Source organism: Urocitellus parryii, chromosome X (genome assembly GCF_045843805.1).
Source record: "Urocitellus parryii isolate mUroPar1 chromosome X, mUroPar1.hap1, whole genome shotgun sequence".
NCBI classification, from domain to species: domain Eukaryota; kingdom Metazoa; phylum Chordata; class Mammalia; order Rodentia; family Sciuridae; genus Urocitellus; species Urocitellus parryii.
In genome coordinates this window covers 121,275,360-121,299,131 of record NC_135547.1, presented here as the reverse complement: position 1 = coordinate 121,299,131, position 23,772 = coordinate 121,275,360, and the positions used below count along the sequence as shown (strand labels likewise).

Here is a 23,772-nt window from a genome sequence, read left to right as displayed (position 1 = left end):
AACTACCCAACTCTGCTTTGTAGCATGAAAGTAACCCTAGACGGGGCTGGGGATGTGGCTCAAGCTGTAGCGCGCTCGCCTGGCATGCCTGCGACCTGGGTTCGATCCTCAGCACCACATACCAACAAAGATGTTGTGTCCACCGAGAACTAATAAATATTAAAAAAAAAAAAAAGATTTAAAAAAAAAAAAAGAAAGTAACCCTAGACAATATGAAAATGAATGGATGTAATTGGATTCCAATAAAACCTCATTTATGGACAATGAAATATGAATTGCCTATCATTTTTATGTGTCATGAAATATCATTCTACTCTTCCTGCAGCCATTCAAAAATACAAAAGTCATTCCTAACTCTGGCCATAGGAAGGCAGATGATGGGTGGGATTTGGCCCACAGGTCACATTTTGCCAATTCACATCCTAGGCTCAGTGTAAGACCCTCTTTGTAGAGTCTCCATCCTCTTAGAGGATCTATTGCACAGGCAAAGGACCACAAAGCTTCACCTGGGGGGCAAAGTGAGAACGGCACTGGTGAAAACCCCAAAATCAAGTAGGGAAATGAGCAGGTTTTTCTAAATTCTGAGTTACAGCTGAACATTATGTCATGTACCCATAGATCCTTTCCATTGGCTGGGGAGACTCTTTTGAAGGTGTTAGGTGATGAAGTTGGTTCCTGTAGAGGTTATTTTTGCACTGAGTTGAACCAAAACAAGGACTGAGAACTTCATAAAGAGAATGTGGCAATTTAGATAACAAGAAGCTTGGCAAAAGATTGTCATGATGTATTAGAGAAGATAGGACATACTCAAGATACAAGGATGCCAATGAAATGGGTATGTAAATAAGGAGATGTTGTTGTAAGTTATCCCAAGCTGTGGGCCCAAGGAATGACGTGAAAGTGAGGTCGAAGGTGATAAAGACAGACATGGGTTTCATGCTAAAATAAAGAGTTCCAGTTTTGCTACCTGAGTATAATTAAAAAGATATTGAAGAGCTTCAAATGACTCGGCCTGATTTAGCTATCTTGAAGCAATTTTATAGAGGATTTTGAAAGTCATTCTCTCCTGACTCGGGGAATTGATCTGCCATTACCATTATCACATCAAATTTATTAAGCATGAGTTACTCTGACATTATGCTGGTTACCATATATATGTGCTCAATGGGTAAACTTTTTATATGTTAATCTATTTAATCTAGTTTTACAATCATCAAGTAGGTAGTAGATGCTGTGCTCAGAACTGGGCTGGATACTCTAAGAAATATAAAAGTAACACTAGGTTTGCTTCCTAACCTGACAGTATAATACAAAATAAATACAACTCTTTTTGACCTGATTTTACAATTTCTTTGTCCAATAAAGCAATTTGAGAATTAGGATATCTTCCAACACATTTGGGAAGTCAAAGGTCTCGGACAGTAAGATGACAATTTTGTCCACAGAAATGAAAAGCAGATAGAACGGACAGAAATCCCAGTATATAAGAACACATAAGACTACAAGAGTGTATATATCTAATAAGTATTTATTGCGTGTCTGTTTTGTGCTCAGCACTTCTCAGATACAGTGGGTATACAAAAAATTTAAGAGACTGGGTATCCACTTCAGAGGATGAACACTCAGTTGGAGTTTCCACTCACTCTACAGTTAAAGAACAAAGGAAGCAAGTTTCTATCAGACATTCTCTGGAGGTTCATGGAGGCCCTTGTGCTAGTTTTGTGTTGTCAGGGAGATGTTGATCAAGTAGCTTGAAAGTGAAAAAATAATATTCTCTACTATTCTCTGACTTCTCCTTTCCTTGTTAGACATGCCACCCTGAAGAAGGCATGGTCCATTCTAAACATCACTCTGAGAAAATTACTGCAGTATTTGGATTAAGTTAATGTAAAGAAAATGTGCCATTCTTTATCTCTGGCACTTGGATTAAAGTGAACAGTGTGTAGCATTCTCAATCTGGCAGCCCCAGCAGCTCACAGCACAGATTCCATACAAGGTCCAACACTCTCTATCATGATAGTCTTCTTTTTCCCAACTCTGATTACTCAACAGATGTTTCCATTTCCATCGTCTCTAGCTAGCCTGTGAGGCCAAAGGCATACTCTCCCTATTTTACTCTAACATCAGCCTTCCTATCAGAAATCAGAAGAGAAGTCAAGTTTAGAGACAAATATAAATACTGACAGCAAGGTCAGGGAAGATGCCCACTGATCAATCACGATATCTTTGGGCACTTGTTCCTGAACAGAGTCATAGTTTTGATATTTAATAGCATTATTATAATCTCATACTTTTGGTACCATGAAATTAACATGCACATACAATAAAATCACCTTAAGAGGAAAAATATTTTTCTAAAATGAAGTCTGAACATCATCAATGTTTTGATATCCTGGATTATTTTCTCCTTTACCCATTTCCATGGAGGATTCGGCGTAAGGATTTTCTTCTCGTTTTGTTTGATTTTTCCTGTTAAATAAAATGGATGTTAGAAGGAAACTTTTCATTGATCAGACTGATGAAGATCAAATGGCTTGATGGTATCATGTCTAAGGACGCGAGCTGGGGGAAAAAAGAAATTTCATAAATTGATGATACAAATATACACCGATTCAGCCACTATGGAGAGCAATTTGGTGATATTTATCAAAATTAGAAGTGAACACTGACTTTGACCCAGCTCTCCCACTTCTAGGACTTACCTTGCACCTATATTGGCACACACAAGAACCTGACTGCATTAAGCCATTGCACCTTTTTATTAAAAGTCTACCAGTAGAGGACTTAGGTAACAAAATTATGATCTATCCATAAAATGGGAAACCACATTGCCCTAAAAAAAAGATGGAAATCTCTTTGTACAAGTGATATGGAAAGATCACTAAAACATATTGAGTGGGAAATTAAAAATGCAGAATATTATACATAATTTGCATACACTAAAAAAAGTATATATAGCTATATATCACCAAGAAACTGATCATTTTGGTTAACTTTAAGAGGGGAACTTAAAGGCAAAGGATGACAAAGATTCTGTATTCTTTTGCATTTTTAACAATTTTAACTAAATATGAAATGTACTACCTAGTCAATGTCTGATTTTAAAAATGAAGCTACTTTGGAGAACTAAAAATTATAGTGAAGAATATTAAGTGAAATAAATTAATATATGCAGAGGTTCAATCAAGAACATGTTCTATTTGAAGTGTGCATAGTTTTGTATAGATGTTATAAAATATTATTAACCTATTTCATAAGCCCAGTGAAACTTATTTCTTAAAGTTAGCAGAAAAAAACTAGTGTCAAGTAAGACTAGAAATCCAATCTCTAGCCAGGCATGGTGGCACATGCCTGTAATCTCAGCGGCTTGGGAGGCTGAGGCAGGAGGATCACAAGTTCAAAGCCAACCTCAGCAACTGAGCAAAACCCTGTCTCAATATAAAAAATAAAAAAGGCTGGGGATGTGTCTCAATGGTTAAGTGTCCCTGGGTTCAATCCCTGGTATCAAAAGGAAAAAAAAAAAATAAGTAAGTAAATAAATAAATCAGATCTTTTTTTTTTAATATTTATTTTTTAGTTTTTGGCGGACACAACATCTTTGTTGGTATGTGGTGCTGAGGATCGAACCCGGGTCGCACGCATGCCAGGCGAGCGCGCTACCGCTTGAGCCACATCCCCAGCCCAATAAATCAGATCTTTAATGATTTAAATCCTCGGTGAATTTTGATCTTCAACTCAAGAACAAATTTGAGAGTACCCGACCATGAATTAAGATGATATGGAGATGTGGCTTGCTAGGAAGGTGAGTGCTAGTAAATTTCTAGAGAATGCCTCAGAATGTTTGGGGGCAAAATTGTCCAATTAAGTAAATGAACTATATAACCTGCCACTTACTGGAAGTTTTCCAATTAGTATTCCCTAAATCTTCCTGTTGGAAGATAGGTCTAGGAAAGCACACTTACCTTCTTCGATCTCTGATCCCAGTGAAGATGAGGATGACAATGCCAACCACTATCAATCCCATCACAACTCCAAAAACAATCAGCCATATGGTGACAGGTGGCTGGTAAGGAGGTCCAAGTGTTGGCTGAATCCCCAGGAATTCCAGGGTGTTATCATCCAGGCGGAACACTCCATTGATGCGGCCCCGGGACATTCTATTTCCCCAAAGTGAAACAGTAAAGGGGACAATTAGGCAAAATAAAATTGTGTTTAGTTATTTACTCTTTATATCATTGTTCCGAAAAGAATTTAATTTGTATATCATAAGAATATACATCTAAAGTAATGAAATTAGGCGATCAGGTCTAATGAAAGACACGAATTTTTTTGACAGTTATGTATCTTTGATATCTGGAACCTAAATTAGATTTGCCAACAGCTTCACTGAAAAACTGAATTGCAAATATGGAAATGTGCAAATGGTTGGTATTTGTGCATTTGTGACTGCTGTGCTTTAAAGGCAAAGTGAGCAAATTTGGTAATAATTTCCTGTCTGCCAGAGTATATCTGCTGTGACTTGATATCAAATAATGGAAAAGGATAATTTGATATCTCTCTTGTATAAATAAATCACATCCTACACCCAAGTTTCTACAGTAGAATTTCCAGCATTGAGGAGTAACACAGGAAAGAGACCTTGGCCAATTTCTCTAGCACTGGGATGGGATATGGCTAAATTTTATGGAGAAAAAAGGATAAAGATCTTTTAAAACAAAAACAGTTGAAATGGAGAACATTCTGGATCAAAGACTGAAGTGTCTAGTATCACATCCTCCTATCCTTGGGTATATCCCAGATTAGGAGGTCTGAACACACCAGAGAGAGAAAGAGGACAAAGCAGAATTAGCCATGTAACCCCTGGCAACTTTGGGGGTTCATATCTCAAGCCATTCTGGAATCAGAAAGTTTGAGGTGTACTGGTAGGTGACTGGGACTCCAAGAAGGCTAATCTCTTTTACAAAGATCTCAGCCAATACTTCTACTGGTTTTTGGAGACAAGACTTCTGAAGCAGTGACTGAATCTTTGGGTGTGGTTGAGTCATACACCTCAACCCAGCCAGATTTTCTAGGCACATTCTGCCCATCTGGTCTTAGATCTGCTTTCAGACAATTAACATCACTGATGCAGCTCAAGAGGGCCACCTACTGAGCTCCCTAGTAGCAGTGGCTATATTAAGCCTTTTTTTGTGTGTGAAAAGGAGAACCATATATGATATCAATGCATCCATGACTTCTGCTGTCTTGTGGGAAAGAACTGAGGCAAATAGAGCAAACCATTTCTTCTAAGCCTTCATTGCCCATACTAAGTCCCTCTCCCAATATGGACAACCAATGTCCAAGGAATCCTATGTTTGTCAACTTGTTGCAGGCTTTGGGCAGTCAAATGAATCCTCCGTCAGTGTCCCTCTAGCAACTGATGGTAATACCTGTCCATGTCCTTTCTGCATTTTCCATGCATGCTGGTTAGACTTCCTTCAGCCAACACCTACTTCCCTTTGCCTGTGAGCACTGCTGGGGAATTAATGTCACCTTGAAGCAGTTCCCAGCCCATGACTGGTGAGTGGTGGTGAATGGATGATGACCGAGCTCCCTCAACTCTCTGATGGGACAAGTCAGGTGCACATTCCCCACATTCTCCCAGAGTTGCCCACAAGGAAGTATTAAGCTCTACGTGACAATGGTGGTGATAAAGTGTAATCTACTGTCTTCCCTCCCTTCTCCATAGCCTGTCCACATTTTCTTATCAGTGCTTCTTGAAATGGCCTCCCAAATAAACTACTTATAGTTAAATCCTTGCCTAAGGGCCTGCCTCTGGGGGATTCTAAATCAAGAGAATTCTCTTGCCATTAGATTATTTTTCATCTTTACACCATTTCATTATAAATTTTAGTGCATGTTAATTGTACAAAATATAAGTTCTTTGTGACATTTCATACATGCATATAATGTACTTTGATCATGTTTACCCTCCCTATTACCTTCTCTGCTATTGGATTCTTCTAGAATTAAAACCCAAATTCATGGGATGAGGCAAAACATGTGAATGATTCACAACAATGCCTGGCCCTAAATATTAGCTATTGTTGCATTTGTTAACTCCTTCACCCTTTACATGGATTATTTGAAAGTAAAATCTTACCTGATAGCCTTTTCAACATCAGTTCTAGGGATAATGTCAGACACATTTTGAGGTGCAGTGACAAAGAAGTTGAAGGAAATTCTTGGTTTCAAATCACTCACCCATACATCCTCCTCTCTGTGGAGAAACAAAAGCAACATCTTCCCTTTGGGCTCAGAGGACACAATAAAAAGAATGACATTCCCCCCTGGTAAAACTAAGTTAGCCAGACACAGAGCAGAGGGAACAATGACAGGAGATAAGATCCAAAAAACTTTACCAATGCTCCAAACACATGAAATCAACTATATAAGTGTTGTAAAGGCAAAGTGAGCAAATTTGGCAATAATAATAATAAATATGTCACATTTTGGCACTCTTTCCTCTATCATAAAAAAATCCATATTTTTTTCAATGATAGATTTCCAACTGAAAGACTGAAGAGAATCAGCAAGAAATCATTGATAGCTTGGGACTGTGATAAAAAATTTGGTAGGCAAAGATGGCTCAGTATATCAGGGAAAAAAATGGTGTGTTAATATTCCCTCACCCAACCACACCCAGCAAAAAACATGGTGTTACACTCATGGGTGAAGGGAAAAAGTAAGGTTTAGCATACAATGTGACAAGATTGTGCTGTCATAGCTGCCAGAGTGATACTAGTAAAAACTAAGATGGATCATGTGGCTCTAGTCCTTGAATCAATACCTATCTCTCTCAGAATAAGAGCCAAAGTCTGTAGAATGGCCTTCAAGGCCCAGAAGAACTTTCTTTACCCATTCCAGCCCTCCATGCCCAAATCTCCTACTAGTAAATACCACTCCATCTATACTGGCCTTCTTGCTGGTCCTTCAACAAGCCAAGGACAGTCTTCCTCAGAGTCTGTGCCTGCTGTGGCCCCCAGCAGATACATTTTCTCCCATGGTACTCTCTCTGCCGCTTCACATATTTGCTCAAATATTAGTGAAGTTTTTTTTTTTTTTTTTTTTCCTGACCATTTGGGTTAAAATTGAACTGCTCCTCCACTCCCCAGCACTCCCTAATCTTTTTCCTATTGTGTCTTTCTCCCCAGCACTTATTGTGAATAGATAAGGGTCAGGCAATGGGCCTCAATTAAGGTCTTATTCCAAGGCAGAGACCACGCCCCAGGCTAATCCTCAGAAATATTTACTGCCACCATCAAAGCCTATTTCAAAAGTAAAAGACCTTGAGGCTTTCCAGCAGGAACATTTCTTCCTACCTGAGAGGGGGGTAAACATCAATGGTGGGAGTGAACCCAAATAGGAATTAGGGAAGGATTAAAACTCAGGCTCAAGGACACAGCCAATAGCCTTGGTGAAGTTTTCAGTGCCCGTTTAACATAGATTTTGATCCATGCTCAAACTATATGAGCCCTTAAGCTAGCACTCCAGCATGGGTTTTATTGCTATCTGGCCTCTTCTGGCATCTCAAGAGTTACATCTCTTCTCACTTAAATAAATCCTACTCATTTAGAATTCCCTTCCTTTATTGTCCATGGAAGCAAATTGGCTAAGCAGGGAATGTAAGTCTCTCGCAAAACTATCATATTTCACTTACCTTCTCTCTTTCTCTCTCCGCCCCCCCCCCACCCCAAACCAGAATATAAGCTCCATGAAAGTGAAAATTTCTTTTTTTTTCTTTCAGTGCTAAGGGTAGGTAAGAGCATTTGGACAAGAGAGCTTAATAAGAACAAGAGCTGCTTAATAAGAACAATGTTCTTGCTATCTACACGTTAAATAAACCACAATTATCCCTAAATAGAGTCACCCAAACTTCAGGATGTCCAAGAAGTTTAAAAGTTAGCAGGAGGTTTTTCTCAATTTCACTTGAAGACTCAAGAGTAAGAGAATTGCTGGTTGGAGAACCTAAGAACTCAGCAAATCAACTCACCTAAAAGGAATGGTCTGGTTTTTGACTTCTGAAAAATACATTCTCATGGCGTAAGCCACAGATGCCCGGAACAAGTACATCTCATTGTCATTCCATTGGTACTGCAAAATGAGAAGACAGGCGCTGCTCATTAGGGATCCTAAGACATATTTAAAGCTCAATATTCCTCAGGCACTATTTTTAATATTCCAAGGACTCTTGCTGTTCATTAAGCCAGTGACCTCCAATGTGAGTACACAGCAGCAGCAACTGGATGGTTAAAGCAACCTTAAAGTTTCTGATACAGAAATCTGGAATGAGAACACAAATTTATCTCTAATTAGCTTCCAGGTGGTGATAATGCTGCTGGCCACGCAACCATGCTTTAGGAACAATTGGGATCACAATCCTTTCATTTAGTTTGATTTAAACTGAAATGAGCATCCTGAGGATAAGTTTTAAATGGGATCAAACACAATTTGTGGGTTTTACTTAAAATGTCTGTATTTTGGAGATAAACTGATTTTATATATATATATATATTTTGGGGGGCAGGTACTGGGGATTGAACCCAGGGTCACTTAACCACTAAGCAACATCCCCAGCCCCTTTTTATATTTTATTTGAGGCAAGGTTTCGCTAAGTTGCTTAGTGCCTCGCTGATTTGTTGAGGCTGGCTTTGAATTCGAGATCCTCCTGCCTCAGCCTCTTGAGCTGCTGGGATTACAGGCGTGTGCCACAGCGCCCAGCAGTTCTCACTATTTTTATAGTAAGTTCTCGATATGTATAAAGAGAAAATAAAAAGAAAGAAACTGGGGGCTCAAGGGAAAAAAAATAAAGTGTTATAAACAGCAAGGTAATCTGTTCTTTTTTTCTGATTCTAAACAAATGGATGGCAAATGCATAGTCTTTGAAGACCTGCTTAAAGAGGAAAAAAAATGTACTGTTTCCTCCAGTAGATGGCAGTAGAGATCAGTGAATAGCACAAGACTTGTTTCTCCTTTCCCTTTCAGGCAAAACATGATTTCACAAAAAATAAAAAATAAATAAAAAATTATTACATTCACCTCAATTTGTTTTTCATCCATCTTTGAGGAAAAGGGAGTCTCTTTAATAGTAATAATGATAGTATTAACATTGTTACAAATAATATTCTGGTTACTATTTCCATATTTAAATTTTTTTAAAAAGTCTGAGTTTTCAAAAATAAGGCCATAGATCTGGTTGATAATCACCAGAAAATTACTTGAACAGGGCAAATATTTTGGCCCTGATGTGTATGTGCATTAAGATTATAGTCCTGACCTCATCAAAGCCAACTGTTGCTTAGTGAATTGGTCTCAGAACATTATACCATCAAAACTTCTGAAGACTATTAGCCAATTCCTCACTGCATAGAAAATATGAGCACAAATATCAAGAAAAAATGTTTTTTATAAAATTTATTTATTTTATTTTGGTACTAGGGATTGAACCCAGGGGTGCTTAACCACTGAGCCACATCCCCAACCCTATTTTGTATTATATTTTGAGACAGGATCCTATTAAGTTGCTTAGTGCCTGGCTAACTTGCAGAGGCTGGCTTTGAACTTGTGATCCTCCTGCCTCAGCCTCCCAAGCTGCTGGGATTAGAGGTGTGTGCCACCCTGCCTGGCAATTGAAAAGAGTTCTGATCTGTCATGAGTAATTAAAACTTATTAGGCCAAGGGAAAGCTAATAAAGTATGGCAAAGATGAAAAAAAATCACACTCAATGATTATTAAAAAATAGAAACATGAACTCAGAGTTTGGGAAGAAAACTTCTATTTTTGTTATTACTTTCTTAATATTCATTTTTCACTCCTGTTATTTATATTTTGATGTCTAACTTATCTATGAAAATTATACAAAAAGCATTTTTGAGTCTTGGAAAATATTTAACTTTTCATCTTTGGATCTATACGATGAGATGACAATTTTCTGTAGTACCTTGGACTTTTTATCTAGTAACCCCAGGTTGGTTTCTAAACCTGCAAAGCCTTCAGGTTGCCACCCAGGCCTTTGATCCCCATCTGCCTGAGATTTCCTGTCCTCTCTTTCCCAATCAAAGCTGCTACTGTACTTCCTTAGGCTGGTTCACTTAAGACAGGTGTTCAGAAGGCAACAGCTGACTCAACTAATGCACGTGATAAGAGTGAGCTTTGCTGAACTTAGAATCCCACTGAGAGCTTTTAAAATTCTTAATGCCCAACTCTCTTTTGGTTTGGTATGAGTTGTTTTGTTTTTTCACATGGCTTGGCAGGTTTCTTTTCTTTTTTTTAATTGGTGCATTACAATTATACATAATAGTGAGATTCCTTAATGCCCAATTCTTGATACCACACCTGGGGCAATTGAAGCAGAATTTTTGGGGATGGAGCCCATATATAATTTTGAAAACTTTCCATGTGGCTCCAATGTGTGGCGGAGCTTGAGAAGCAGTGTTCGAAATCAGAGCTCCCCAGACTTTACTGTGCATACAAATCATCTTGAGGGCTTGTTAAAATGCAGATTCTGGTTAAGTAGGTCTGGGGCTGGGGCCTGAGAGTCTGCATTTTTAACAAGCTTTCAGATTTGAATGCTGTTGGTCCATAGACCACTCTGAATAAAAAGAGAGGCTGTAGATGGACCGATTGATCCAAAACAAACAAAACCCCATAAAGATACTGCTTCTAAAAGGAGACATCCTCTAGAAATATAACCATGTCCTCATCCTCAAATACAAGTAATGGTGAGAAGTTAATGGGAAGGATGGGTATTGATGTTTAAGGATTGGTACAGATATTTTCATGTTGAGCTTCAGAAAAAACTCAAGATAATAGGTAATAAGTAGGCACGACCAATTGGTTGTAGGGAAAGTAAAAAAGCTGGAGGCCAGAAGCTGGGGCTTATAGCATTTTTTTTTTCTTTTTGGGTATTGGGAATTGAACCCAGGGGCACTCGACCACTGAGCCCCATCCCCAGCCCTATTTTGTATTTTATTAGAGACAGGGTCTACTGAGTTGCTGAACACCTCACCTTTGCTGAGGCTGGCTTTAACTCGCAATCCTCCTGTCTCAGCCTCCAGAGCCGCTGGGATTACAGGCATGTGTCACTGGGCCTGGCCAGCATTTCTTTGTTTAGACCATACTGGATTGGGCTGATTATGTACTATTTAAGGGAAAAAGAGTGTGCTGGAAAATAATGGATGCACTGTCTGGAATACTCACTGCTTCTTCTCCAAGAGCTGATTTTAGGCTTATCCTCACTTTGATGCTTTGGTCAGTATCTGATTAAAAAGAAATTGCAGACTCCTGGTTACAGATTGACCACATGTGTTTACTTCCTTTCCCTCCCAAGGTTCCACAAAGGAATTTTTTACAAGGTATAAACACACTTTTGGAAAATGAGAAACGATGGGAGACGGCTAACTGTTTTCTCAGAGGACAGGAAGCCATGGCCTGAGGGGTACACAGAGGGAGTCCAGACCCAAAAGAGTCAGAGAATCCCAGGGAAGCTTTGGTTCAGGTACAGCAGAGGGTGGGAAGGGGATACTGGGCTAAAACCAAGGACGATGGACTCAGGGTGTGGTTAAGCTACTGGGGGAACAGTTGATCCTCTTACCCCTATGAGCCTTTGCTCAGACAGTCACCTGGAGCCTGTGCACCAACAAAACAAGAGATAATCCAAGAAAGAAGGCATGGGATTCAGGAAACAGAGGGTTCTCCCCAGGAGAACAACAAAAAGATGACTCATGCGGAAAACTGGGGTCTGAGTGAGATAGGAGGATTCAAGACTCCAGGAGGAAAGTGTCCAGGGGGAGAAACTGAGGCTGAAAAGAACATATATGTTGGAATAACTCGGAGAAAACACACACCATGCAGGTGGTAAATTAGATATACTGAAAAAAAAAAATCGAGACAAGTACAAATTCCAGAACAAACAAGTCACATGAGAAAGGATACCAAATGATATATAACTTGGCTCTGTAGGCAAAATTATAAAAGCACTGATAACTGCTTTACTAAAAATCATGATAAAGCTTCACTGGGAAAATGAGAATGGAAAAGGAGGCAGAAGTGGATGCCTAAAACTGATTAGAAAATAACAATATATACCTAATTAGAATAAATTAATTAATAAAAAAGAAAATAATAATATAATTTAGATGTATGAAAGTAACTGCCAGAAAGAGGAGGTGATAGTGTTAAAAGTTTTTGTCTTTGAAGAGAAGATTCAAGTGCAGTGGTTTGGAGATTGTTACACTCTTATTTTAAACACGAGACTAATAAAACACTTGAAAGAGTTTGAAGCACAGTTAGAAGCAGGTTCTACACAGAGGGAACATGCATTCAGCTGTGTCACCACCCTCATAAGGCTGGGGCCAAAGGAGACTAGGGTGGCAGACAGGGAGCAATGCCAAACATGTCAACTCGGTGTACTCACAAGGGCTCCAGTCGGTGTTCCACCCAACAAAAGAATTCCTGTTCTGGTCTTTCAGCCAGCCAAACAATGGTTCAAAGTAGTTGAGCAGTGGTCTTACGTCCATGTTCCTTGCTCCTACCACATTTTCCAGTGCTAAGGTCCAGGGTTTTGACTTTCCAAGACGCAGCATATTGCTACATGAAAACAGAGGGGGTTCAGGACCTCTTGAGGGATTCCATATGTACACATATGTACATCTATGATCTACAATTTCTTTTCTTTGACTTAGCTAAATTTTCTCCCAGCAGATAAGAAAATGATGCATATTAATGGATGGATTCATCCTTCAATCTCTCTTTCCTTCCAATTACAACAAATAGAGCTCTATAGTTCTGACATGGAGAGAGGAGGTGACCCATCCAGCCATTTCATGGGCTGGGTTCCTGTGTCTGACCACAAATTAAACATTTACTTTGTGAATGAGGAAATTTTGAGGTTCCAAATTTCTTTTTTAGAACAAAGAAATCAAATTCAAAACAGGCACAGAAATAAGCAACATTGGACATTAGGAGAGGGTCAGCATTTTTTTTTTTAAAGCTGACTTTTTTTGGAATTTTTTTTAAGTTGTTGATAGACATTCATTTATTTATTTATTTCTATGTGGTGCTGAGGATCGAACCTAGTGCCTCACACATGCGAGGAAAGCACTCTACCACTGAGCCACCACCCCAGCCCAGAGAGGTTCAAAATTTTGAGACATTTCTTACAGCAGCTTCTGCCCAGCTTCGGTGGAATTTGAGATGTCACATTTGTGGAGGGGGCCTTCATGTTTAGCTGCTTGACAAAGGGCTTCTTGAAACTGGAATTGATAAATGGTCCGTGTGTAATATCTGTGCAAGAGATAAAGAAACAAACAGAAAAGTCTGTCCCATGTTTAGTTACTGTGGTACAGTCATAGATTGGGGCATATATGTAAATTCTGGGGCCCAAGTAACTAAAGAGATAGTAGTCAAACTTCTTTCTCTAGGAAACCTAAACATGAATTCTATAGATTCATCATAATCTACCTGCATTTTTATGTGTTAGTTGATAAACAAGACAGTAATGATTATATCAAAACAAGCCCCACTATTAGGTTTAACTATAATGCACTAATAAAAATATTCACAAAAAACAAGGTGATATCATTATCTGTTAATTGTTTGCTCACATTGGTACTGTTTTACAAATTTGTAGTATAAATTTCATATAAATGATGCCAATCTACAAATATAGAAACTGAGGCCCAGCCAATCTAAGATCTAGGGATAATAGGTGAAGAACATATGATTTAGACTTCAAGTTTAAAATGCTCTTTCAATACATGGTGAACTCTGCCAGTAAAAAGAAGACAAACAAAAATACTTTTCATTTTTCCCAATAGTATTGTTGATTCCTTGATGACGGAAAAATGATCTCCCACAAGTTTTATTTAAGCCAACAAATCATGTTGGATTCAACTGCATTGAAATTGATCATGTATATTGAGTTTAAGGGTGGGAGGTGGAGAAGGAAAAATCATAATTATCACTTCATTGAGCCCTATGTATCTGTCATAGCATGGCTATCCACAAATTCTCGAAGTTAGACAGAAGAAAATTGTCATTTACCGGATGAATGAGAAATCATTAGAAACATGGTATAGAGCTGCGGGGTCACAGTATGTTTCGTCATGAGGCACAGGCTCCATCACCCCAACTATCTCTCGCCTTTGGGAAGAAAAGGAAAAGATACATTAGTTGTAGATCAACCAACGTGAGAAGGTAGAGTTGGGCACAACTTCAGCAGTTTCAGTAGACAATAGCATTGATCATTGAAATTGGTTGTCAGGTGAAATGAAAACAGAATGATATATCAGAAAAAGTAAAGTTCCTTGAGTTGTTATCTCTCATTGCTTTAATTTAACCAAAATATCCATTGGAAAATAGCTGTATCTTCAAAACACTAATTTAAGAAAATTCATAAAGTGCTTTGCTTGTCCAAAAACATATAGTGAAAGCCCTAGAAGTTCCTCTCAGGCACCATAGTTTATGTGCCTTTGGCAGATATTCATTTTATAAAATTGAAATCTTAGGTTTTTTTCCTTAAGTGTAATTCTACTGGACCTTCTTCTGTAAGCAGCCCTGATATCACCCACCTTCTAGCACAATTGATCCTTCAGTCTCCCTTAGCCTTCTCTAGCTGTGTCTCCTTGCCATTTCTTTCTCTCTGTCATAGTTATTAACATACAACTCCTTGTCCTGGAGAGTTGGACACCTTGGGGATGGGGGCTGTGCCTTGGTCATCTTTACAGTTCTAGTGCCAAACATGGTGCCTAACTCTAAGGGAAAACTTCATTCCTATTTGTTGAATGACTAAAGGAATCACTAAATTACTTTAAAGGTCAGATTCCATGTACCTTTAAAATAAACTGAGGCATTGCCAGGCACAGTGGTGGATGCCCGTAAACCCAGCAGCTCAGGAGGCTGAGGTGGGAGAATCACAAGTTCAAGGCCAGCCTCAGCAATTTAGTGAGGCTCCAAGCAACTTAGAGAAACCCTGTCTCAAAATAAGAATAAAAAAGACTGGGAATGTAGCTCAGTGGGAAAGCACCTGTGGGTTAAATCCTCAGTATTAAAAAAATGACAAATAACTAAGGGATCAAAAAATCAGTCCAATTAGAAAAAAAAGATAAACTATATATTTGGCATTGTTTCAAAAGGGATACATTTGTCCTTTATGACTGTGAGGTCCTTATGGCCAGCTTCAGTCATATTCAAACACTAGAAACACAGTTATATAGGTGCAGCCTCCTTCTTCCCAAGGAAGATTTATGTTAACATAGAAAAGCTTAAAGGAAGAATGGTACTAATTTAAACGTGTGCATGGGGGACTGAATGTCACATATAAGATCTTCACTTCAAAAAGGAAAAACAAGAATTAATTGACAGGGCTCTGACTACTATGCAACGGTAAAAAGATTTCTCTCTGTTTCTCTCATAATTGTTTCATAGCTGCATGTGCCTGACACAGTGCAGGGTATCTGGGATACAGTATCAGGTTTTCTCAAGCTTGAAATTCTCTCCACACACACCCGGCTAACTCCCACACCTTTCTCACGACTCAACATGGATGTCTCTCTTCATCTGGCCCCCCAAGGGCTTTAGATCTCCTCTTAAATACTCATGGATCCCTGTACCTTTCCTTCACACAATCACACAGTGGTTTTATCTTGCACGTTTGTACCTTAGACCAAAAGTTTGGAGCAGGGGATCAAGGACCACATTTGAAATGATCAGCAGTAGATCTCCATCCAGTGCTTTGCTCAAAATGTGAAGTCACCATTTTTATTTAAAAGAATGAGATGGGTGTGGTGGCCCATGCCTGAAATCCCATCAGCTTGGAAGGCTGAGGCAGGAGGATTGTAAGTTCAGGGTTAGCCTCCGTAACTTAGTGAGGCACTAAGCAACTCAGCAAGACCCTGTCTCTAAATAAAAATATAAAAATGGGCTGGGGGTGTGGCTTAGTGGTTGAGCACCCCTAGGTTCAATCTCCGATACCAAAACTAAATAAATAAAATAAAAATAAAGGAATGGACACAGAATACATAAAAGTGAATAGATTGATCATTTCCTAAATGGTATCACAATTTAAAATGTGATCCAATTTTTTTTTTGGTGGGCTAGGAGGGATTTTTTTTTTTTTAAAGAGAGAGTGAGAGAGGAGAGAGAGAGAGAGAGAGAATTTTTTAATATTTATTTTTTAGTTCTCGGCAAACACAACATCTTTGTTGGTATGTGGTGCTGAGAATCGAACCCGGGCCACACGCACGCCAGGCGAGCGCGCTACCACTTGAGCCACATCCCCAGCCCCAATTTTTTTTTTGTATATTTAAGAATATACACCATGAAGTAGTGTCACCTGACCCAAGATATGGGGCAGAGCCAAGGAGATTTTATCTGAGGAGATGGCACCCAAATGGAGACTGAAAAATCTTAAAAGGAGGCAGTTAACGTGTGTGTGTGTGTGTGTGTGTGTGTGTGTGTGTGTGAGAGAGAGAGAGAGAGAGAGAGAGAGAGAGAGAGAGAGAGAGAGAGAATACATACACGCATGCGTAGTATGATGGCATTCCTCTAACCTGAATACAGTTTTCTCTTTTTCACATATTTAACTCTAATCACCAGCTTTCAAGATTCACCTTTTCAAATTCTAGTGGTTTTGACTATAAAACATTGAGAACCCTGATCCTAGTTCTTTTAGATTGGATTCTCTCAGAAACAGACTCTTTAGATAAGGTCCTGGGAGGTGATCCCTGGAAACATCAGCAAAGGAGGGAGGAAGTGAGACAGGGAAATGAAAGCAACCCAAAAAAGATGTTACTGAGTAAGTTATGACTGTAAGTAATTGTAACTTATTCCCTCTGAAGAATCCTAGGCTTCATTATAGAGTACTCAGCACAAAGGCTAGTCCCACCTGAGGGCAGGGCAGCTGGGGTATTTATCCATCAACTCCCATAAGGTATTGGTTGAGGGCTGTTGGGGATGGCATTAGTTCCTTAGCTCCTCTTGCCCTTTGTGGGTTCTGATGGCTTAAGGAAGCCCCAAAGACAATGAAATACAGATACCAGTTGTGTGTGTGTGTGTGTGTGTGTGTGTGTGTGTGTGTGTGTACAAGCCAGTCAAACGCTTTAAAATAAACAACAAACTCATGAGATAACATTTTACTGATGGTGTACTCATTAACTTACTTCATCTCCCACCACTTTTTCATCCACTGATCTTTGGGAATTTCACCCTTAAAGACCATCCACCTCCACTTCTCCAACATGTAAGTAAAAGGTAGAGTTCCAACAATCGTTAGTGCTTGTTTGAGCAGGAAGTTTATTTCTGTTTCTGAAAGTAAATGGAAAAGGGCAAATAGTGAGATGAAGATGACAGTGGCTGTTTTGTGTTTAAAAAAAAAAAAAACAACTCTCCTAATTTCAAGATACGAGGCTTCAAAATAGATTTACTAGAAGGATGATTACATGAAGAATATTAATGGTGGACATAATAATATATGTATATATTCATTTTCTCAGCTAAGGGATTTGTAGCAGGGTGAAGCCCTGGAACAGAACAGGTACATAAAAATCCACATGTTGGCTGGGTGCAGTGGCGCATGCCTGTAATCCCAGCAGCTTGGAAGGCTAAGGCAGGAGGATTGTGAGTTCAAAGCCAGCCTTAGCAACAGTGAGGCGCTAAGCAACTCAGTGAGACCCTGTCTCTAAATAAAATACAAAATAGGGCTGGGGATGTGGCTTAGTGGTCGAGTGCCCCTCAGTTCAATCCCCAGTACCCTTCCACCCAAAAAAATCCACATGTTAATCCTAATCCTTATTTTTTTATTAGTTTCAGTCACCTTCCTTAAATACTCCTTATCATAGATAATTAGGGCTATTTCATCTACCTTCTCAGGCATACTATTTGTTCTTGAAAGCTCCATGAAGACAGTGACTGTTAATGTCTCATTCTACACTGTATTCCTTGTCCAGTGTCTGCTACATAATGCCCTCTTTGAGTCCTTGGTAAATAAGCAAACACTAAACATGTGGTGAAAAGCTAGTAAATCAGGAATGGGGGGAATAGCATGATGTTGCACAATAGATTGACTATAGATAACAATGTACTGTACAATTCATAGGCTAGAAGAGGGCTGGGGTTAGCTCTGTGGTAGAGCACTTGCCTGACCGGCATGAGGCCCCAGCACTGAAAAAAAAAAACAAAAAAAGGCTAGAAGAAAGGATTTTTGAAAGTTTCCATTATAAAGAAATGAAAACTGTTTGAGAACATAGATATGTTTACTCTAATTTAAACATCAAATGATGCCTATGTGTATTGGAACATCATAGGTTACTCCATTAATATGTATAATCTTTATATTAAAATAAATGTAATAAAAATATACATAAATAAATAAATAGAGCCCTCGTAAAGGGCACCATCCACTGGATATACAAAAAATGCAGTGTAATCTAAATATTCTGATTCTTCCTTACCAAGAATTTAAAATGCTTTTACAAGGAGAGAAGGGATGAATGAATTTATTTAGTATCATTCATAAATCAAGGTCAGAGCTAAGAAAAGGAGCAAGAGTTTTTTAAACCAGTAATTTAACCATGTCTGACATTATCTTAAGAAACATAGTGATACCATCATTTTTGCCTACCTTCAAGGAATATTAAATGATAAAACACATATTTGTGTGTTCATTGACTTAAGCAAATGATATTTTAAAATTGGGAATCAGGCGTAGTTGCCATGAACTTTCTTCCCTTTGTTGCTTTCTTTATTGGATGCTGACACAACTATTCTACATAATACTCCACTGGGTTTTTCATGATGACAATTTTATACTGGCCTACTCCCAGGTCCTCATGAGATCACCAAGGACCTGGAGGCAGAGATCAAGGCAAAGTGTATTGCCCACACAAGGATGGAGCTCATGACCTTGACCTCATTGACCAAATATTCTAGCCAGCAGAGCTAATTGTTGTTTCATAAACTGTTAAAATTCATGGAGGAAAATACACGGAAGAAGAGTAGGTAATAGGCTCTTATTGTCTTTCTTTTACAAGGAAGAATCAAAAGCCATGGCGTCGTCTCTAAAGAATCTGGATCTCCTGAGTATGTGTTGTGTTCAGTCATGTCCAAGACATTCACAGAGAAACTGACAGCCTCAGGTCAAGTGGGCTGCCTCAGGCAAACATGTTGACAGATAACCTGGGTCTGACTCTTTAAGCATCAGATGTTGCAGGAAAAAGTATGCTTCCACTGGATGAACAAAATGTTTCAGGCCCTTCAAATTTTGATTCCATCCCCTATCCTTTAAGAACTCCCAAATTTCAAGCTATACTTTGCATACTATTATGGGAAAGGCTTCATATTAGGGGTCTGGTTCTGGATCTGCCACTACATTGCTTTTAAAAAAATAGTTTTTTAGTTATAGATGGACACAATACCTTTATCCATTTATTTATTTTAGTTATTTATTTGTATGTGGTGCTGAGAGTTGAACCCAGTGCCTCATACATGCGAGGCAAGCACTCTACCACTGAGCCACAATCCCAGTCCACTGCATTGCTTTTTGACCTTGAGGTAGTATTTTCCCTTTCATTTCTTCAGTTTCCTCCTCTGTAAAATAGTTTTTAGAATCTATTCCAGTGCTAACATTGTGAGAAGTTTCTACCTAGAATCACAGCATATATTCAGAAGCCTGATACTAATTAGCTGGATGGCCTGGGACAAGCCATTTCTTAATTCTGTGAGACTCTTTCAGCATCTTTAAAAAAACTCACTGAGGGACTGGGATTGTGGCTCAGTTGGTAGAGTGTTTGCCTAGCATGTGTGAGGAACTGGGTTTGATTCTCAGCACCACATATAAACAAATAATAAAGGTCAATCAACAACTAAAAAAAATTTTTAAAAACTCACTGAGTTTCTAGTAGATATTTTTAGGGTTATAAGATCATTCAATCAGTTACCTCTCTTATTCCTTGTCCAAAAATACAAAACCACATATTGGCATGTTCTGATATATACTTCAAAAAAAAAAATTTTTTTTTTTTTTACCAGTAGCGATTCCCAGTTACCCACAAATACACTTTATGTGGCAAAAGCAAATATTTCCTAGACATGTTAATACTTTTGTGCACATCACACTAATGAGCCCCCAAAACAAACAAAGAAAAAAAAAACACACCATTGTCTTCACGAAAATCAGATGGCAAAAGACCAATGGACTTCAGATGCTTAGGTGTACTTGCAGACAGTGACATGATTTCCCCAACAGCTTCATGGAACCCTTCATTAGCTCCATTTCTTAGCAGGTAAGGTTGCATGGCATATGCCATGTCATACTGGATGTGTCCCATCTCATGATGAGCTGTCAGGAAGTTGTCCATTGTCACTTTTGTGCACATCTTGATTCTGTATAAAAATAGGCAAGAGTAAAATGAATGTCACTGAATTTCATTTAATCATTATAGTAGAGTTGTATGAAGTTTTGGTAGCATGAATTCTGTACAAGATTTATTCACCATTGAATTTTGTGTATGTATCTCTTATGTCCTTATATACTAGTTGCTCAATATGAAGTGATGGGTGGGGCTAACTCCTGTTCTCCCACTCACATACTGATAAGAACAGAGACATCCAGAGCCCTTCGCTGTCAAAACTCTGAGGAAAATACTCTATAAGTTATCAATAGACATGACCTTGGGCATAACAGTGAATGAATATAGCATAGTCTACTAGAAGCACCAAGGAGGGCATAACTAAGAATATGATGAGCAATTTTTACCTCAATCAATGTGCAGGAGATTGCCAAGTAGATGGCACAGAGACTGATATTCCTGGATGTGTTCAGTGATAATGATATTCAGGATACTACAAGCCTTTCACTATAGCCAGTATAGATAGAGAAGCAGTAGAAAGGGTTGGAAATTGAGACTTGAGGATCATTAATATGTAACTCATGGAGAGGATATGATTGATGGCTCATACAGCAAGAATAGAATGGAAAGAAGAGCCAAAGCCTTGGGAGAAGCCTCAGGGAAGATGGAGAAAGTGTAATTAGAGAGGCCAAAGGAGTCTGGAATAGGATGACAGTGCAGAGGTCAATTAAAAAAATGCCATTGGCTGGGTGTGGTGTTGCATGCCTGTAATCCCAGGGGTTCTGGAAGCTGAGGCAGGAGGATCATAGTTCAAAAGCCAGCGTCAGCAACTTAGTGAGGAACTAAGCAACTTAGCAAACCCTGTCTCCAAATAAAATATTTTAAAAGGGCTGAGGATGTGCTTCTGTTGTTAAGAGCCCCTGAGTTCAATCCCAGGTGCCCTCCCTTCAAAATGACATCGGACTCACTAATTAACGTCTTACTCAGATTTTTAAAGTTTACTATAATGATTTTCTCCATGACTTCTCATTCTTCCTACTCTTGAGATGACTGTATCAGTCCGTACCTGCAAGGCACTGGTTCTCAACTTGAGTGTGTTTGAGAATCCCTTGAAGATTTGTTTAAACTCAAAGTACTAAGCCCCACCCTGGAGTTTCTTCAGTAATTCCAGGATACAGCCTGAGAATTTGCATTTCTAGCACATTCCCAAGTGAAGCAGATACTGCTAGTCCAGGGAACATACTTTGAGAACCATCAGGCTAGGTTATTCTATGGTAACAGGAACAAACAAAACTAAAACAATAAAAAATAAAAGACAACTGGTAAGTACTGTAATGGTGCTGTGACCCCATGAAATAAGGACTGAATTTGGCAATTAGGTTGTGGTTCTTTTCAACTTGACAAAAGCATTTTCATTCAGGTGGGTGTAGGGGTCATATTTCAGTAGATTTCTAAATTAATTTTCCAACTACTCTGATCATGTCACACTACCCCCATAAATACCCTTTAAGGACTCTTCAATACTCAAGAATTAACTTGGCCTCCTTTATACACCCAATATTATTCCAATCTGCTGTTTTGACTTGTTTTAACAATTATAATAGCTCTTATATATTTATTGTCTATTGTAGGTAAGATTCTGTGCTAGGAAACTTACATGTATTTTCTCACTTTTAAGCCTCCCTCTAGTATCGGGGTTGGTATTCCATAGCCTGCTACCTGTTTTTATAAATCAAATTTAACTGCAACTCAGTCATGACCATTTGTTTATGGATAGCCTGTGGCTGCTTTCATGCCACAAAGGCAGAGTTGAGTAGTTACAATAGAGACTTTCAAAGCCTACACTTTTTACTATCTGGCCCTCTTCAGGAAAGGACTGCCAGTTCCTACTCCAGTGAGCACTGGTAGGCCTGGGCCCTTCCCAGGTCTGCTCTACTAGATAGATTACCTTCCCCCAGCTGTCTGAGTCAGTGTTAATAAGGGCCCAAAATGGCTTTCTTCTTCACTGGTTTGGCTAAATGAGAGGTGCCTCAACCAGGAGGTTATGTCTTTCCACACTTGGGGCAGACTACAGCCAAAGACTGACTAATAGAGGGTACGAGTGGCCAGCTTCCTTGTCTTCAGGCATGACCAATGTTAGTTCAAATTAGGCTCTGAAGAGGTTCATAGGATCAGGCGGAGGCCAAGTCTCCACCACAGATCTTATTCTTTCTTCCTTCCTTCCCCTGTTCCAGCCTGTTTCCCTTGCTCCCCTTTGCCTGGGTGCACTTGTATAAGAATCTTCATTGCAAACTGGTAAACCCAGCCTAAGACACTCACAACCAGCAAACTTGGATTACTATTCTGCTTCATAGATAAAGAGATTGAAATCTAAGAAGGTTAAATTCCTTGTCCAAGGTTACCTAGTCATTAAGTGACACACCTAGGATTCCAAAGCCTGTGCTCATCCTGCCACATCACAGAGACTCCCCTTCACATATTTGTTATTCTTGCCTAACTTGTTGACCCTGGTATACACTCCTGGGTCCTGCCTCTCTGCATCTAATCCTGCTGATCTCCTCCCAATTGTCCAAAGCCTTCTTGCTTTCCAGACCCAATTCCAATGCTGCCCACAAAGCCCTCTTTGATCTTCTGTCCTATTCCAGGTGTGGCAAGTTCTCTCCCAGTTCCCCATAAAGCATTCCCTCTGTCCCTCTAAGGACACGTAGCACTTTCTCCTTTTTATCCTAGCTTGTTATTCACTCATCCTATTTCGAAAGCAAAACACAGAGGGAAAGATCAATATCTGATTGACATCTCCTCTCCATAAATCTCAGCACAAAACTTCTCTAATGGGGGCACCACCATCCTCATGACCATGCAACTCTAATACGGGTATAATATTTCAAATGAGGCAGATCATCTAAAGTTCAAGTTAGCACCTGCTGGTAATCTTCAAAACCCAGATGTTCTCTCATGGACTCCCGATCTTAGTTCAAAGAGTTATTTAAAAGTATTTTCTGTGCTCAGAAAAGCAAAGAAGGAATCTCTGCCTTCATCATTTTCCATTTAGTATCTGGGCTATAAGTATTAATCCAACTACCTGAAGTCACCCTTCTGTAGATCCCAAGCTGTAGGGTGGCAGACCACTTTCCGGCCATCTGTTGGCTCAGTTAACATGGAGTTTTCCCAGAATCCTTGAGTCATATTAGGAAGGCCAACAGATACAAAGAACTTCTCAGCCTCTTTGAAGATCCTCACCGCATTCCAGTTCTAGGGGGAAAAAAAGAACAGTATTTAATTTCAGCATTAAAAGAACAGCATCCTTTCTGTTAGATATGTACATTGACAATAATCTTTCTAAAAGGAAGTTTGGCAACATGTATGAACAGCTTCCAGAATGGCTACA

At 39.1% G+C, this 23,772-nt stretch overlaps 1 protein-coding gene across 2 annotated transcripts in view; it reads right to left on the bottom strand.

Moving 5' to 3' along the window:
- Positions 1-2,354: 2,354 nt before the first annotated feature.
- Positions 2,355-23,772, bottom strand: part of Ace2 (angiotensin converting enzyme 2) — a 44,836-nt gene continuing 23,418 nt past the window's right edge. Inside the window, exons 8-18 of one of the 2 annotated variants that reach the window (XM_026396720.2) lie at positions 23,467-23,636; positions 20,192-20,418; positions 17,199-17,343; positions 14,083-14,181; positions 13,201-13,323; positions 12,455-12,627; positions 11,239-11,297; positions 8,033-8,133; positions 6,143-6,259; positions 3,963-4,157; positions 2,355-2,469 (exon numbers count right to left, since the gene is read on the bottom strand). In XM_026396720.2, the coding sequence (XP_026252505.2) occupies positions 2,355-2,469; positions 3,963-4,157; positions 6,143-6,259; positions 8,033-8,133; positions 11,239-11,297; positions 12,455-12,627; positions 13,201-13,323; positions 14,083-14,181; positions 17,199-17,343; positions 20,192-20,418; positions 23,467-23,636 (1,524 nt within the window). The remainder of the gene's footprint in view (positions 2,470-3,962; positions 4,158-6,142; positions 6,260-8,032; positions 8,134-11,238; positions 11,298-12,454; positions 12,628-13,200; positions 13,324-14,082; positions 14,182-17,198; positions 17,344-20,191; positions 20,419-23,466; positions 23,637-23,772) is intronic. The other variant, XM_077793893.1, reaches the window with a different exon arrangement.